The sequence below is a fragment of the Argiope bruennichi genome, chromosome 10 (assembly GCF_947563725.1).
Source record: "Argiope bruennichi chromosome 10, qqArgBrue1.1, whole genome shotgun sequence".
In the NCBI taxonomy this organism is placed as follows: domain Eukaryota; kingdom Metazoa; phylum Arthropoda; class Arachnida; order Araneae; family Araneidae; genus Argiope; species Argiope bruennichi.
In genome coordinates, this window is record NC_079160.1 from 77,741,566 (window position 1) to 77,759,992 (window position 18,427).

General features: G+C 29.0%; 1 protein-coding gene across 3 annotated transcripts in view; it reads right to left on the minus strand.

The window, feature by feature from the left end:
• Positions 1 to 262: 262 nt before the first annotated feature.
• The window catches only part of LOC129989297 (protein-L-histidine N-pros-methyltransferase-like), a 380,326-nt gene continuing 362,161 nt past the window's right edge, over positions 263 to 18,427 (minus strand). For all 3 annotated transcript variants that reach the window (XM_056097734.1, XM_056097737.1, XM_056097736.1), the window contains exons 4-6: positions 8,513 to 8,737; positions 5,102 to 5,295; positions 263 to 1,504 (exon numbers count right to left, since the gene is read on the minus strand). In XM_056097734.1, the coding sequence (XP_055953709.1) occupies positions 1,284 to 1,504; positions 5,102 to 5,295; positions 8,513 to 8,737 (640 nt within the window). In that variant the 3' untranslated portion in view covers positions 263 to 1,283. The remainder of the gene's footprint in view (positions 1,505 to 5,101; positions 5,296 to 8,512; positions 8,738 to 18,427) is intronic.

Sequence of the window (18,427 nt, forward strand, 5' to 3'; positions counted from 1 at the left end):
CAATTAATGATTTTTATTAGTTGAAAATTACTGCATTAAGTATTTTATAATTGTATGAAATTACAAACTTTTCCACTAATAAGCATTAAATTAATGCGATCCAAAATATAAAATTAAAAACACTGAAATGTATAGCAATAGCTTCAAATTTAATAGTTATGTTTAGTAATAGTTTCAAATTTAATAGTAATGTTTAATAATAACTTCAAATTTAATACTGTTTAAAGTAGTAATAAATATAATTAACTAATTCAATGGAAACTACTGATAATTTTTTCAAATGGAAATAAATGTTTAATAATTTCTGAGAAAAAAATGTCAAAAAAATTTATTAAAAATTTTAAATATCATAACATTTAAACTCTTCGGAAAAATTTTAACCGAAAGAAATCTAGATAATACACAAGCTATTCTCGTAAAGGTATCTTGATTTGCTCATTAGTTTTATAGTTAGGGTTATGGTTACAGAAAGAGGTGATGATATGTATAAGAATTTATTCCAAGACAATTTAGAATATACTATATTACAATTCGAACCATAATAAGACAGTTAAAAAAGAAATTATGAATTTGAAAAATAATACTAATATTATTATACAACAAATATATTCTAATATTGACGTGTCAGTAAGAAGTTTTAATGCATTGGAATATATTCTAATGAATACTTTTTACACGAGCTACATAGATTATTTTAACAATTAGATGATAAATCTAAATAAATACAATATAATACTATTTAAGCTAAAAAAATTCAAGATCAGAGTTACAACCAGGGCTAAAGAAATCCATAAATTTAATCACTGGTATAGAAAATTTCACATCAATAGTTAATAAAAGACAGTATAAAAACATTTATATTGATATAAAGTTTAGAACAATGAATTTTATTATTGGTTATGGCAATAGTGGAAACTAATTTCTGTCTTTACATATAGATTAAATAAAGCCTCCTAGTGAAATAGCAATGTTATTGTTTTGCACTCCCCAAAAAAGGTTCTTATGTTACTATTTCATTTAAAATTAAAGCACAATTTTTTTTAAATGGTTTTACACAATAGTTTTACTATAATTTGTTTATAATTTTTTGATAATTTTATATCCAGTTATAAATTTATGGAAATCCTGTAAAATATAAAGCTTAATAATACAAAATTTGGTCCTTAGATGAAGACATATGAATAAGTTTTTAACAAATGCAATCTCACTTTTTTAATAAGTTAGCCAAAGTTAAGTACGAAAATATATGATTATCCAAATCTATCACAAAATACATGTATTTGTTAACTATCACATGGATCTGCAACTTTCATCACAAAAAGAGCATCATTTAACCAATAAAATGCTTGGTCTAAATCTCCTTCGCACAGGTAAGGCAGCCTTGTCCACCGCAAGACTTGGAAGCCATTTTCTTGGAAGAGATGCGTTGCCAGATATGCAGCTTGTTCTTCAAATTTTCTGCCTTTGACTGCGATTTTTTCTGTTGGTTGATTGTACTTGGAGCCTGAAAGAAAAAGATATTACAGAACAAAGCTAATTTTTGCGTCAACTTAAAATTCAAAGAATTATCTCATTAAACATACCATTTTAATTATCAAGCAACTTTTTTCTGAATTTTGGCAGTTTTTAAGCTTGTATTTTTTACTTAATTTCCAACAATAGATTACACTGTATTGTTGCCTAGAAATTCAAACCGTTTTTAAAATTTTATCAACTATTTAATCTCTCGATTTAAAAGAAGAAGGATTTTGTTTAATATCTATATAGTTTACAAGATAGGAATAAAATTTTGTTAAACTTGCAATACCATGGAATTTAGAGGACAGATTAATCATCCATTTACATTTTTATTAGTGCTCTGACGTCATGGGACTGGTCCCAGTTAAAAAGGTTCATGTGCACAATGAACAGAGCATATGTAAATCAATTAAAATAACACTACTTTCATATCTGATTATTTGATAAAATCATGGTTGTGAAGCTATATCTAAACGATCTAACTAGATTCAATACATTTTATATTATTTTACTGTTTGTATTGTTTCATCAACTATTTAATAGCATGATTTTAAAGAAGAAGGATTTTGCTTAGTATATGTATGGTTCACAAAACGAATAAAAAAGTGAAGTTACAATGCCTGGAATTTAGAAAAGAGGTGAACAGTCCATTTACTTGTTTAGTAGCGCTATGATGTCATGGGACTGGTACGAGTTAAAAAGGGTCATGTACACAATGAACAGAACATATGTAAGGCAATTAACCCTTTCTAGGGCGTGGGAAGTATGCTTTCCACCAAATTTATCAATCTTTGTATGAAATGATGTAGGTTGGCATAAGTTCTGACAAATTTTTTTAGAAAGACGAAACTTAGATGCTTTAGTTCTTTATCTCACATAAAATGATGTGTCTTGATTTGTTACTTAATTATTAATTAACCAAATTAATTAATTAATCAAATTAAATTTATCTAATAAGCTAAACGAATCCCTTTTCTTATTCTAATTTCAAGCCTAAAAATATTTTAACATAATATGACTAGAAAAAAAAATGGCAATTTAAAGGTTAAAATAACACTATTTTAATGTTTCCTAGTTTGATAGAACCATGGTTAAAAAGTGATATCTAAACAATTTAACTGAAAATCATTCAATTCTATCGAGCGTTTCTTGTCATTGTTAAAATTAAGATAAAAAAATTGCACTCTTTGGACATTAAATCCGAAGTAAGATTATCATTCCCACTCTTATTTCTTAATATATCTATATTTTAATTTATACGCGCAATAATTTCTGATAAATTAATTCCATTAAATATATATCTTTCACTTTTAATCAATCACAAGGTGAAATTTGAAATACATATATTCCTTATTAATAACTAAAGCCTAGAAAACGAATATTATGGGCGAACATGTTTCAATAGTTATTCTGATACTGAATCATTACTAAAATATTTAAAAATTAGCTGTTAGTATCTCAATGCACACAGTTCTATGTTCAAACATGTAAACATTTATTTTCAATGAGGCTAAAATTAAACTTTCAGCGAGCGGGTGTATATGAGAAATACACTAGAGGAGAATTTCGTTTTGTATTTTTTTTTTTTTTACTACAGTGTTTTAAGAAATCATGACTTTGTCCACGCGCGACCAATGAGGTACATTTTTGCTGTAGTTTCTTTTCTTGTTTTAAAAATAATGTAGAAGCAATTAACAGTCAATTATTTATTCGGCAACAAACAAAGAAAAGCTGCTTAGAAAAAAATACCTGCAATAGCTGTCAAATGCTCCTGCGAAAGAATACAATGAGCGAGTTTAGTTTTAGTTATATTAACGTTCCGTTTTAAACCAACACTAGGTGTATTTTGGAACGGACCTCGTAATTTTGAACCGTAAAAGAAAAGCAGAACTAAGTTTTGAAGAAGTTAACGTTGTATCATCAGGTGGAAAAGAGTTACACCAAGTAAAATGACAAACACATCAGAATCAAAAGGTTTTGCTATGTATTTTGCCAGAAATTTATATGTTTGAAGCATCCTAATCACATTTGCTCGCACTGCAACAATGTAATGAAATAAATATGAAATTGACTTTCTACTCTCTCGTATACGTAGTATAGAGAAAGTATAGTAATCGCCAAAAAATTCGAACTCGACATTTGGATGAATCTTTACGTTTTAGACCTCTATGAGTTCGAAAAACACCTTTATAGAGAATGTCTGTCTGTCTAAGACAAAAGACAACTTAGAAAAAGACGGTAGACGGTTGAAATTTGGTATACAGTCCTAACATCAATTTTACAGATTCCAGTCAAATTTTGAGTAAAATATGTTCAGAGAAAGTCCATCTGTCCGGCCCTTCGAATATAAGTTAACACGATAATTATAAAATGAAGAGAGCTAAGTACAATTCGGTGTATAGATTTTGCATCTATATTGTAGGCATCTGTCAAATTTTGAGTCAAACCCAACTGTGGGTTGGCTGTATGTCGGTTTGTACTTTCAGAAACATGCTAACGCGTTCACTCAAAAATCGACATCAAGATTTAAATCTATCAAATTTGGTATGAAATTTTGCGACTACAAGTGTAGTTTTGTGACAAATTTTCATTTTAATCGGTTGAGAAAAATGTGTTTAAACATAAATTCGTCTTTTGTATACTATTAATGAGTTCCAGTGGTTAATCGCCAAACAACTCACCAAGAATGACACTATAGATTCAGTAAAAATGCTAAATTCCCGCCAAAATTCACGCCGTAATTCAGATTCAGCAAAAATGCTAAATTGACTCCAAAATTCACGCTAAATTCACTTTACATGGAATTATTGTACTCCAATTCCATGTAAGGCATTTCCTGTCTTAACTCGTTTATTAGAGAGTATGCAAGAAAGTTCTGGAAAGACCACTCACTCTGATTATATGTAAATTACACCTGTTTTTTATTTACATGTTGTTTCTACCGTTTTGTGTTACAAATGCAAATATTTCAATTGGAATATTAGTAATTTTATTAATTTAATTTTCAGGTCATTCGGTTGATTATTTGGTCATTTTATATTGTTTTTATGTTTTATTATATTACTTTTATTCCTTTTTAAATAAAAAAGGTTTAAAATAATAGTAATTAATCTAATAGAACCGAATTTTAATAACTACCCTCTGAAATATTTGTACTTTATAACAGGGTATCAAGGAAATGCGGGGACCTTTCATATTAATATAGATGGCGCATCCGTTCGAATATTAACAAGGATTTCAATCCAAGATTTTTTTATAGAAAAAAAATAAATTATATTCTTATTCACGCAGCACACATAAAAATCGCTGATCTGCTTTAATTGTGTAATCAGTTACGCATTTTATTTAAAGGGATAATGATATAATTTTACAACATAGAACAAAAAATTATATGTTAAAGAACATGCGCGACTGACATTACGTGAATTGATTCCATCACCAAACATACAGAAAATCCTAAAATTCAAGCAAAAGCAACAGTAAAAGTCTCATCAAAATGCAATCAACAAAATAGAATTTCTTGTCCTATAATTCCGAGGCAAAAATGGCCAACTCAGGTCCAGATTTTAACTACAATTTTTACCTGATTCGACGTACTGACTGAGAGGCAGCACCACAGCTAAAATCAGTATCCCGGTATCGGGGTTCAATTTGCTTCTAATTTGCTGAAGCAGCGTTATCGGACGGTCGCAGCGATCCAGGAGATTGAGGCAGCTGATCAGGTCGAAATACCGGGGGCCTTCGTCGGGATTGGCCCACTTGTCCACATCCAGCAACCTACAGGGAAGAAATTGAAAGGACTTATTCGATTAGGATCTGAAAAAAATGGGATAAGATACATTTTCTAAAGCAAATTTTTGCAGAAGCCATCAGTTTGTAAAGTGAAGGTGTTTTTTTTTCAACGATATAATTTCTAAAATAAGTTAATTATGGATATATACAGTAGCGTGTTTGATAAAAAGTAACAGAAATGATAAAAAATTTTTTGGAAATTATTTTTAACTTTTTTTTTTATTTTTGTATACATCTATTTTATTGCTTGTAAAGAATACAAGTTTTGATACTTAAATCTATAATGAAATGGTTGTAGAAGTTAATTTAACCCCTTTGCGCCTACCTTACCGCATGCAAAGAAGATAACAAATTAATTTATTAATTAATGATTCGATGATATTTAATTAAATAAAAGTCAGTTAATTCTTTTTGCATATAATAATGCATCTGTCTTATTGTATTCAAAGATCAATATTATGGCCGGCGTCCTAGCATAGGGGTAGCGCATCTTCCTCGTAATCTGAGCGTCCCGGGTTCGGACATGGTTGTTCTTCACCGGTGTTCTATTTGTGAGGTGTGTGAATGTGCCTCCCAGTAAAAAGGGGTTGTGCAAGCGAATGTGTGTGAGTTTCATGAGCTAGAAATCAAACTTCTGCTCCCTCGGGTGCTCAGGGGTCTTTACCCTCAGAAGCTACTGCACTCCCTTTCCGTGGTAACGCGGACATGACATCATCAATATTGTGGAATTTCTGATACTCGAATACATAATTAAGTCAAAGTAATTATTAATTTAAAAGACAAAATTCACATGAACACGCTTAACTATCTCAGGTATTCTTTACTTTTTTATATGAACTGAATTAACAATAAATATCTGAAATAGGATTTTAATATAGTGACGTTTATAAATTGACATATTATCTGTAAATTGCGATACAAAATTTGATGCATAGATACATCTTGGATTTAAAAAAAAAAAAAAAAACGCTTACTAAGAACGGGTACTTCAAAATTTCCATTAACTTTTTCATCAATTAAAAATTGATCAGATTTTTAAATTTTTCTTGCATAATCTATAACACTTATTGCATAAAAAGCATTTTTACACCACATTAAAATCCAAAAATTAAATTTTTAGTAATAATAATTTCATTTCTGTGCAACTTGTTAAATTAATCTTTAGCAAATTTTCCAAAATTATCTCACATAAAATCTTGTACGAATGCTTTATTTAATCGTATACCGCAAAATAGCAAGATAGAGAATATTAAATGTGAATATTTTAATCGATTTGATGCCATACAACAAAAATAAATATTAGCCTTTCCAACTTATTTCTAACTAGCCGCCTTTGGTAACCAGCTGACTCGTCGGAGACATTTGCTACATTTAATTTCAGTTAAAAAGTTTAGATATAACTTTATATTCAGGATTCCGTTAAATTGTCACACATTAAAAATATGTTATATTAATTAATTGTTATAAAAACCAGTTCCATTAATAGTAGTAATGGGACTGGTACCCATTAATTGTAGTAATGGAACAATATACAATTAAAATTGTATATTGTTCCAATTGTTAAAATTGTATATTGTTAAAATTAAAATTGTTCTTTAATTGTAGTACAATTAAAATTGTATATGTTCAGTTCGTTCATCTTCTAACTTTCGTCGTATTTTGATTTCACTTTTTATTTGTCTTAGTAACTCAACAGATATTAAACTAAATCTTTCTTTAGATTTCAAAAATGAAGGAAAATCAAGTGATCAAATATTTGATAAATCAACGAAAACGGTTTGATTTCAAGGCAACAGTGTAATCTATTATGAAAAATCAGCAAATATATATATATATATATATTAAAAAATTACCAGTATTCAAGAAAAATTTGCATGACATTAAGAAGACATTTTTCTAATTTTTGAAATATTACAAAAATTATTATTATGCAATAATATTTTTGTAAGTTATCGCAGAAAAAGAGCCAAAATTCAACAGAATTTTTAAGAAATTAAAATTAAAAAAAAAATCGTTCTGAGCTGCGTATTTGCATTTGCAAAGGTACATACTTATAAAATTCGGTAGCTATAGGTCAAAAAGTTTGATCTGTAGAAAGTCAAAACACACATACACACATCTTTATTTTTAGAGAGATTTTTATTTTTAGATGCATCTTTATTTTTATTTTAAACAATCTTGATTTTTGATGAATATTTATGTAATGTTGTTTAAGACATTTTCCCTTCCGGTATTATTGCATGGCTATTTCGTTTGTCACTGACTTTGATATTAAGAACTATTTAGCTCATTAATCTTTTTCATACTGAACATTTTTTTAAGAGTAAATCCTTCGACTTGACTATTATAAAGAAACTGGAACACGTCTTTCTTCTTTGGAAATCTCTCTAAAATAAGATTTGTTATAAACCTTCGACTTGCCTATTATAGTCTACCTTATTGGTAATAACACTAATCATCATTTAAATCGCAATATAATAGAATAGGAGAGTATAAAAAAATAAAAAAAATAGAGAAGTGAGTAGGATAAGGTAGAGGAAAAATAGAGATTACAGATAGATCGGCGGAGAAATTCAGTTCTTAATGATTTAAAGATACAAGAAGGTGAACTTTTATAAAGTAAACTTTATCCAATCAGCAGTCTGCTTATGTAAAAGCACGCTGCTAGTAAAGAAAACATTAACTAGACAAAACAATTTTGAATACTAAACTACAGTGTTATCCAAGGTTTAGTTTATGAAAGAACCAGTGGAATAGCGGAAAAATGGAAACATGAATGAACTATTAACATGGGTTAAAATACTTGGGGGGGGGGATGAGGCAAACATTTCAGACACACTTATTATTAACATCATAGATAATTTCATTTTCGTATTCCTCAAATAAACATCCCCTTTTAAAATAGTAATTGCTGATATTACTCTGTTTTTGTACTTCCGCTTATTCATTGGCTAGGAGACGGGCAATTAAAATATTCTTTTAATCCCTTCACATACAATGACGAGTCTGACTCACACCTCGAGTTACTGAATTTTTAAATTTAAATCTACATTTAAGCGTAAGTATTAAGTAATTTAAAACGCAGAATTTACTTAAAAAATGTTTTTAATATTTGAAATAGCCATTCGTTATTATAGAAATTAAAATAATAATAAATGACCCAAATAGGATGTACCATCTAATTAGAAAGTTAAATAATTACGTGTAATTTTTAGCTGCTAATGTCTTCCTCATAACAGGTGATACTTCTGTAGCATAAGTGTGCCGGAAGTGACGTGCCATTACTTCAGTAACTTTTCCATCTCCGGCACCTAGGTCCAGCAAGTTGCCACACGTTTTCCAATCTTCCCTCAAATTTGAGAAGGGGCTCACTATGTTTTCGAATTGAGCATTGGAAAAAACGAACATGGAACCCCGGCCAAGTAACCTAAAATAAAAAAATAATTTCAGAAACGTCACTCAAGTAAACAAAGAACAAAAATCCAGTTCATGTAATAAATTGCAACGAATGAAAAATTATTCACATATTTTTATTAATAATTATAATAAATTCATAGACATATATGGTTACTTATATATAGTTTGTATAAATATATTAAATTGACGAATTAGATTCAAATTATACATTGTATTCAAATTTTTAAATTTGCTTTCGTTTAGGATGTTAGGACATTAATATATGATTCTGTGTTGTTTTTGTTGATTGAAGGTAAAACTAATTTGCGTTGTATGTAACATGATCGCACAGTTTGTGATTATCAAGTATACGAAACACTTGAAATCTAAATATTTTTTTTTATTCGAAGTGATTGCGCCAATTGCCATTTTAAGTTAATTTGATCTTCTCTTAAGATGAGGAAATTGCAAAATAAGCACAATGATAAAGAAATTATTTAGCAAACGATTTATTTTCTTTACTAATAAAAAAGATAAATATGCGTGTGTGTGTGTGTTGACGCTCTATAGGCCAGACCATTTGATCTAAAGCTACCAAACTTGCCACATATATATTTTGGCATTTAAAAATATGCGTCTCGGAGCGATTTTTCGGAATTTAATTAATTAGAAAGTACGTGAGATTTTTTTCCCCTAACTTCCAAAAATATTACACGGCAAAAATAATTTTTGTATCTCATTAAAATTCAAAACATTATCGTTTGAATTATATCAATTTTTTACGTGTAATTTGTCTACTTGTAATCAATTTTTAAATAATATTTCAGGCGTATTTTATAACAACATATTTCAGTGTTGAAGTGAGACTCAAATCGTTTTCATTGCTGATATTAATATTTCATTTTGGGTTTTTTTTTCATTGTTGTTTATCAAGATATGAAAATTATACCTTTCGTTATATATTCCATGTTGCTTAAGTTCCTCTTTTCTTAGTTTTACTGGTGGAATTTAAGGCATGGTTTTAATAAAATATCAATTTTTTTTTGTACTAGCAACTTTAGTTTAACTTTAGAATAAAGTAGTGAAGAAAAATTTTCAAGAGCATCCATTTTAACACACTGCCGTTCTTTCTTCTGAATAAATTGCATGTTTAAGAATATGTATCAGAAATTACGGAAATAAAAAGTGCAATAAACGGAACAATATATGGTTTCTAAAATAGTATGAATTACATATTTGTTAAAATTAAAAGTTTTAAAATATTTTGCTGATAAAGCCATTAAAATCAAGTTACACAAAACATTTAATTGAAATTTTTAGTAACCATAAATCCAGACGAAATAACTGATCACCAAAGGTAACTAATTGTCAATAACTCGACATATTTAACACTTAATTTAGAACTTTCTTTGAAGAATTTCACGAGTCACAAAAGGCACACTATTTTTATCAGTAGGACGTAATATTTATCGTCTAAAAATATCAAATATATAAAATACAAGCAAATTATTTTACTGCAAAGAATAAGAAAATAATAGTACGTTCAAGTAAGATTTATTATTTAGAAATGTTTTCCTGTAAAAAGAACAATTTTGCAAGAAGAATAAATTTAGAAAGACAAGTTTTTGTTCTAATAGGGTGTGATAAGAATAATTCTTATATCAAAAATAAACCGACATTTTCTATGAATAACAAACGTTAAACTTTAATAAAATATTAGACATATGATATTAAATGATATTATTTTATTTAATTTTGATATTCTAAATTTTAAAATTGTCTAAACGTTATTATTAATGTTCTTATACTGGACGACAAAAAATATTAAAAGCTAAGCTTTTCGAGAAAAAAATACTATATCTGCAATATGATAATTGGTAGAAGCGCAGCTGCAAACGATATTTTAAACGAATAAAAAATATGAAGGGAACATATACAAATAATTAAAAGAATACATTTCATTGCAATGCAGAATGTTTTTACAAAACAGCTGTTATCTTCTAAATAATTTAACATACGGAAAAAAAAACAAAGCAAGAACACAGAATTTAATTTACATTAAAGTCAGTAAATTGTAAATTCATTGAAAGTAAATCTTAAGGTCAATTAAATGGACATGCGAGTTTTTAGTTTTCGTTATTTATTGAATTCTTGTTTCACACGCAATTAGTAATTTTTTATGCATCAAGACGTACTGTGACTTTCACAACTAAACTATGAATCATGGTTGTATTGCTGCTATTCGCAATTTTCCACTATCATTCATTTTTTTAAATTTTTTCTGTCATTCATTTTCTGTAGTGGCCATTACATATTAGGAAGAAATAAACAATTCAATTCTCGACTTTGAATGATATGATGAATTGACATATATTGCTATATTTTTGGATTATTGACTAAATTTTGCCGCTTACAGATTTTCTTTTCTTTGATGGTATCCATTAACTGTTGCTAGGTTATATAAATAGAAAATATATAGAAAATTGTATCGCTTTTTCCCTCATTACATACTGGTATTTTTTAGCATGTGAGGTGAAGACAGTACCTTTTCACTTCATTGCGCGATAATTTCTTGCAGAAAATGTTTCATCATACATTCATCCTCTAATGTGTAATTAATGCCTTGATTACCCTGTTTCCGATTTAAACTTTCATTCTTATTTTACGATTTATATATAGTTTTTCAGGACATATTTACAATTCCTACTAGTATATTCTATTAAAATTAATATTAATAAAGAAATTGTATATATAATAGTGAATATTGATTATTAACTTGAAAACTTTCAACTATTAATGCTTCATTTTAGCACATATTAGAAGCAACATAGAATTTCACATTGCAGTGTTTCAAATTTTGATTATGCTAGTGTTCTTCGAAATCGCCAATGGCTGAATTTTATGCATTTATAATGACAGTTAAATAAGTTAAAACAGGTAAATGACATTCTTTTCACACTGGTGTACTGGCACAATGGCATTTGCAGTGAAGACAGTATCTTTTCATTGCATTACACGATACTTTTTGAAAATGCTATTTCCTTTTGCGATCCACATTAATTTCATTCTCTGATGTGCAATTAATACATTGGTCGCCATATTTCACATTTCCACTTTTATTATTATTTTGCGATTATAGCATTTCAAGACATATTTATAAATCCTATTAACCTATCATATTATAAAATGGTATTACTATAGAAATTGTGTATATTGATTATTAACTTGAAAACTTTGAAACTATTAATGCTTTATTTTAGCACATATTAAAAGCAACGTAGAATTTTGCATTACTGTGTTTCATATTTTGATCATGCTGGCGTTCTTTGAAGAAGCAAATGGATGAAATTTATACTTCCATAATGACAAGTTAAATTATCCACTTTGTTATATTCTGAAATGTATTCCACTAAGTTTAGCATATTTCTGACCACTCTTTTCCCCCTCCCCCTCTTAGGTTTTCTTGATTAGAGATAAGATAGTGTCATCGAATCGCTGGGAATGACGGCAAAGAATATCTTAATTGTTTAACGGGGGCAAAGATTATACAAGTTTGAACTTTAGATTTTAAGATAATTAAAACCAGAAAAATAATCTGAGTTGCTATAAGATGTAAGGAGGAGCGACATTAGAATCTTAGAAGGAACACCCTTTAGTGCGACGTTTGATGCTTTTCAAATCCCTTTTAAAGACAAACGATACGGATGGGGGTGGTGGTAGTCGAAGAAGCTTGCCTTCGATTGGACATTTCTCATTATTATCACGACAAACGATACGAGGGACTAACATTCTTCGATACCCCCCACCCAACTACCCTTTCCATTCTTAAATCCCACCACTTCGTCAGCTGGTCGATTGAAAATTCCGTCCGTTCTGATTGGCTACTTTTCTCTGTCTTCCACCCCACCCCCCCCTTCGTTGTTCCCTCCACCCTTTTTCACATCCCCCCCCCACTTCCTTCACGTGCACCGACGCCTCTTCAGTGACACAAATGAAATTTCACGAAATAAGTAGAAAGAAAGGAAAAAAAAAAAAAGAAAAAAAAAGGAGTAGAACTAAGAAAGAGAAAAGAAAGGCAGAGAGAGAGAGAGAGAGAGAAAGCAAAAATTTTAATGGAAAACGAGAGACTTGAAATCCAAGCGAGAAAGGTGATGCTCGTTGCTATGACGACGGGAGTGAGTTGCTAAGAGGGATGAAGATTATTCCTCGCTGGACCGTCGCCCATTGGACGGCGCAGATAAACACAAAATAGAGATGTTTTTAACCCCCCTTCCTCTTTATTTTCATCCCCCTCCCCTTTTTTTAGAGTTTCAAAAAATTTCACTTTATTTTATTTTACTTATTTTTTTTGTACTTACATCCTCCCCCACCATGCCTTATTATTTTTACTTTTTCCCCCTATTTCCATCACAAGCAAAATAGTGATGTAAATCAATACCTTTCTTTTTTTATTATTTTTGATAGCGAAAAAGGAAAAAAATAAAATAAAGTAAGACGAAAAAAATATATATCTTAAGGTATATGCGCTACTAGAATTACAGTTGCAGAGAGCGTTATTATTTGAAAGATAGAAAGGAAGGAATCTTATGCATAAAAGCAAATCGTCTCACTCCTTAAGATGATTCGTGCATGCCGAAGAAGGTTCCGTACTAAGTTCCGTGCCGTTTCCAGTTGCAAATCAAGACAAGTTCCTTCACAAGAATAAGAAGGTAAAAAAAAAAAAAAAAGTATCTACGTGGCATAAAGAGGACAATGCTAAGAAGTTTCTAGAATTTTAAAACTCTTCAATCTCTTGGGGTTACAGTTACAGCACATTTTACTACGTACAAAACGCCTCGTAAGCACTCGTAAAAAGAGAGAGATAAAAATAAAAATCGTACGATGAAAATTCGACAGAATATTAAAGATTTTTCATATACCTTTTCGTCTTTACAGCTAAAAGTAGTCAGTTTCAAAGCATATTAAGTAAAAATGCACATTTATTCAATTTTTCACAACTGATTTCGAAAACTATAGGTGATTTGTTAAGATCAGAGACCTTCACTATAGTGTAACCATAATTTTGAAAGACTGCAGATTCGATTGATTATAATCATTAACAAGCAAGTTCGAATTATTAATTAGGCAAAATAGGCAGCTGCCTACAGGCCCAGCAACATTAGAGAGTCTTGAAAATTTTGATATATTATTTGGCGATATTTTCTGATTATATTAATTTCATGCTCTCATTTAATTTATAAAGGCTGTGAATTCGAACTTATTCGATTCAAATCAAGTATCGATTAACCAGTTTGATATCGATTATTTTTGACGAATATATTCATCATGGAAAAAGAACAACATTTTGCATTATGACGAGTTTATTCAATGACAATTATTATGTTTATATAATAATTGTTTAATTATTATATTTATAATTAATTATTTATTATATTTATATAATATGTATGTTTATTACAATCAAGAGGTGTAAGCAATTATCTGGTTAAAAGCTACAACATTACTTTAATATTTCTAATTAATTATCTTTTACAAATTTTATATTATTTTATTAAAAATTAAAAAAAATAGTTTGATTTATATTTTTAAAAAATGCGCAATTTTACAATTAAGTAACAGTTAGATTGCGCTCAAAAGTTTTTTTATTACTTTGTTTAAAATGGTTTTAAATTCGAATTTTAAACTTTTTTTTTGTATGGAAAGTATTGAAAAAAATTCGCAACGAAAATTTCAGGTAAACAAATGTTTTATCAGATTATAAGAATATATATAAAATTGCTTACTTAATAATTAAAATACTTAATAAAAAATGAGGATGAGATTGGCGTATGGAGTATCTGAATATGCATAGCCTAAGCGGTTCGAGAGGGCTGAATCCAGTCCTGCTAACAAGAACTTATCAAGAGCTAATTGGATATTATTGTCGCCAAATCAATCAAATATTTCACCTTTTATGTAATGAAGAAATAGTCACAGTAACAGAAATTAATAGGATAACTTGATTGTGAATTTATACTATCAATTTTCGAGAATTTCCTACTGTAGAACCTTATCAGAGAAATAACATATACAGAAAGTTATAAAATAAGACATATTTCATCACATATGTATCATTAATAGTGATTTAATCATCTTTAGTTATAGATAATAAATGATATGCAATTTTACCGATTATAGCTTTAGAAACACTCTGGCGCATTTTTACACATCTCTTATCCTTTTTTTTATTTACTACTAGCCGCCTTTGGCGACCAGCCGGTTCGCCAATCTTAATGTTCGTTAAAATTTTAATAATTAAATATTTTATGCAATTCCAACTTTAATAGATTCTTCAGCAAAATATTTTAAAACTTCAAATTTTGATAGTCATATAATTCACTCATAATATTATAAAGGCCTTCAGTCATAACGTGATATGTATCTCTCTAATTTTCTGTTACCCCTCGTAGAATTTATGCTTTAAATTAAAGTGTAAATGATTAATCTGCAATTAATATAATAATATTTTTTTACTGAAACAAAGCATTTTTTTTAATAATATGATTACTGATAATAGATCACTGAGTGTTTAAACTTTATGGGCACTAAAGAATATCTTTCTTAATTTATATAATATCTCAAGAATTTGTCAACAAAATTTTCTCAGATTCATCATGAACAGATCGATTAATGAACAATGTTTCATTTTAAATGCATTAAACACTAAGAAAATAAAATGTATCGTTTAAAATAATCTGTCGAAAACAGGTTTAAAAAAACTACTTAAAAAACGATGTACTTAAAACTATAAGCATATACAAAATATATATATATATATATATATATATATATATATATATATATATATATATATATATATATATATATATATATATATATATATAACTAACATAAATACAATTTAATTACAAAAGCATGCAACTAACCTAAAAATAATTTAAATCATCCGTTGAAAGTGGTTGTCATGACAACAATTGGAACAATGCGCATGCGTGAATTTTCTTCGCCAGTTAGGTAACGCAAATGCGTGAATTTTTCTACGCCAGTTGGGGTAACGCTATGCAGATTATACATTTTTAATTTCCTTTATTCTGTGTTATTTTAATTCAAAAGTACTTCAGAATGAATCTGAAACATGGATTAATTAACAATGTTTAATTTTAAATGCTTAAAACATTAAGAATATAAACAGAATCGTTTAAAATAATCCGCCGAAAAATATTAACCCTAACCTCATCACTGTTGGGAGAAAAAAGAAGCTGGAGCCTTACTCATTTGACAATGGGGAAAATGGAAGCTTTTTTTTTTGGCGGAAAAGTTGGCGGTGGGGAAAATGGAAGATTTTTGTGGCGGGAAAGTTAGTTTTTAATTAGTAATTAAAATTCTAATTAAAATTTCAAAAAAAGAGACCCCAGGTGCACATTCCCGACCTCTAAGGTATACATGTACTAAATTTGATAGCTGTATGTCAAATGACCTGGCCTGTAGAGCGCCAACACACACACACACACACACACACACACACACACACACACACACACACACACACACACACACACACACACACACACACACATTGAGCTTTATTATAAGTATAGATAAATATCCGACTTTTTCTTCTGACTTCTAGCGGACACTAGCATTTAACTGTTTGTTTTTAAGAAATCAATATATATATATATATATATATATATATATATATATATATATATATATATATATATATATATATATATATATGTAACATATTATGGTTTAAGTAGAATGCAGGTTCGAAGCAATGGAGAGACTTTGTATTTTTAATTCCGTTTTATTCTCTCTTAATATCCATCTCGGGAAAGATGGATCCTCATCCTCATATTTACGAGCAGACGCAGCGCGGCACAAAAAGCAGAATGTAAGAAAAAAGCAAAAAAAGGGGCAAAACAAATGATCACTAGTCTTATATAACATTGGATTTCTGGCCATGCGCCAATGCAATACATGTGTTGACCTTGAGAAGAGAAACGGAAGTATCACTTTCATTTGATACGTAGTTCTGATGGCGCATTAGTTTTACAGAGGAATTAATTAAACCGAAAGTGGAATTGGATCACGAAATATTTACATTTTTTAATTTTATTTAATATTTACATTTACATTATTTACATTTTTTATGCTAGATTGTCGCAAAGATAAATGAGTTGAGTTCTGCAGTTTTTATTAAATAAGCTGGCATATTATGCAAACAGAATCTGTAAATGTATATGACAGTTCTATTAAGCGTGGTAAAGGGCTTGATAAAAAATAGATGGAAAAATTTCCAATCGGTAAGAATGTTATTAGATTGTGGTTATATGTTTCAATTTATTCTATTCTTACTTCAAGGGGCAGTTGGAAGTTATTTCTATTGTATTTTTTACTTTGAGTTTAATGAGACATTTTTTTTTTCTGTTAGTAGATCACTATTTGTTTCAATCCGATTTCAGTGATAAGTTTTGATTAAAAGTGTTCGTAAATCTCACTGCAAGGAAATAAAATCATTAATATAACTATTTATCTACATCTAAAGTATAATACAAATAATATTTTTTTATTGATTTCTTAAACACTTTACATTCATGAGATTTTCTATTACAACATACGTTAATCAATCTGACAAGCATATCCGAGATATTGTTAACAGCATAACAGCTTGTCTAAACTGGCACATCTTACAGCCTATAATATCCTTCATATAATAGTATTGTGGTGGAATGTAGATTATCATGATCCATGCAGGAAGCAACAGGAGGAATGTTTTTAGGGACATTTCTTTTAATAATCACATTCACACACTAAACAAGCACAAACACAAAGACAAGACATTCACGCGCTCGGCTTCATAGTTCAGCATCACATCTCATTCCAATTACAATCGCAATGCACTATGGTATGGCATAATCAGGCATCGCCATCTAGTATTCAAAACAGAAGATAAGAGTAATGCAACTGCTACAGTATGCATTTTAATCATTACAGCTTTAGTGACAGTCCAATGAATTTTTACTTAATCTTTTAGGGCCAATCCATTGCATTTTCATTCATTTCATTTCTTAATTTTTTTATTTGCTACAAACCTTCCTGACTGACAGAAATCTGTTGTTTAGCCGTGTTTCTTAACTGCCAAAATAAAAGTGAATGCTACTTATTACATACTATTTACTGGACGTTTCTATAATAGCACTACATAAAAGTGGTAACGCGACTTGTTGCAAAGCTTTTAAATTTACTTATAAACGTTGCATTTAAATTACGATTAAAATAGGTATGGAAATTAAAACAAATTGTGTGTGTGTGTAAACTTTTCCTGTGTTACTTGGTGTAGCATAGCAAATCGAGCTTTTGCGCAAATAAATATGAATATTCAACACAATTCCTTGAAAAATTCACCATATGTTTGGCACAGTATCGCCAATTTACATAAATCTTAGGATATAAAGGTCAATAATCAACACAATTCTTTGAATAATTCTTTATGTTTGGCACAGTATCGCCAATTTACATAAATCTTAGGATATAAAGGTCAATAATCAACACAATTCTTTGAATAATTCTTTATCGTATCATATGTTTACCAACTAAGACTCTCGTGGAATTTTTATAATATAATGATAATGAGAAATTCAGACCTCGGCAATCAGAATGACTAATACAATATCAAATACAACTGATAACAACTCAGAAAGGAATATCATGTCTA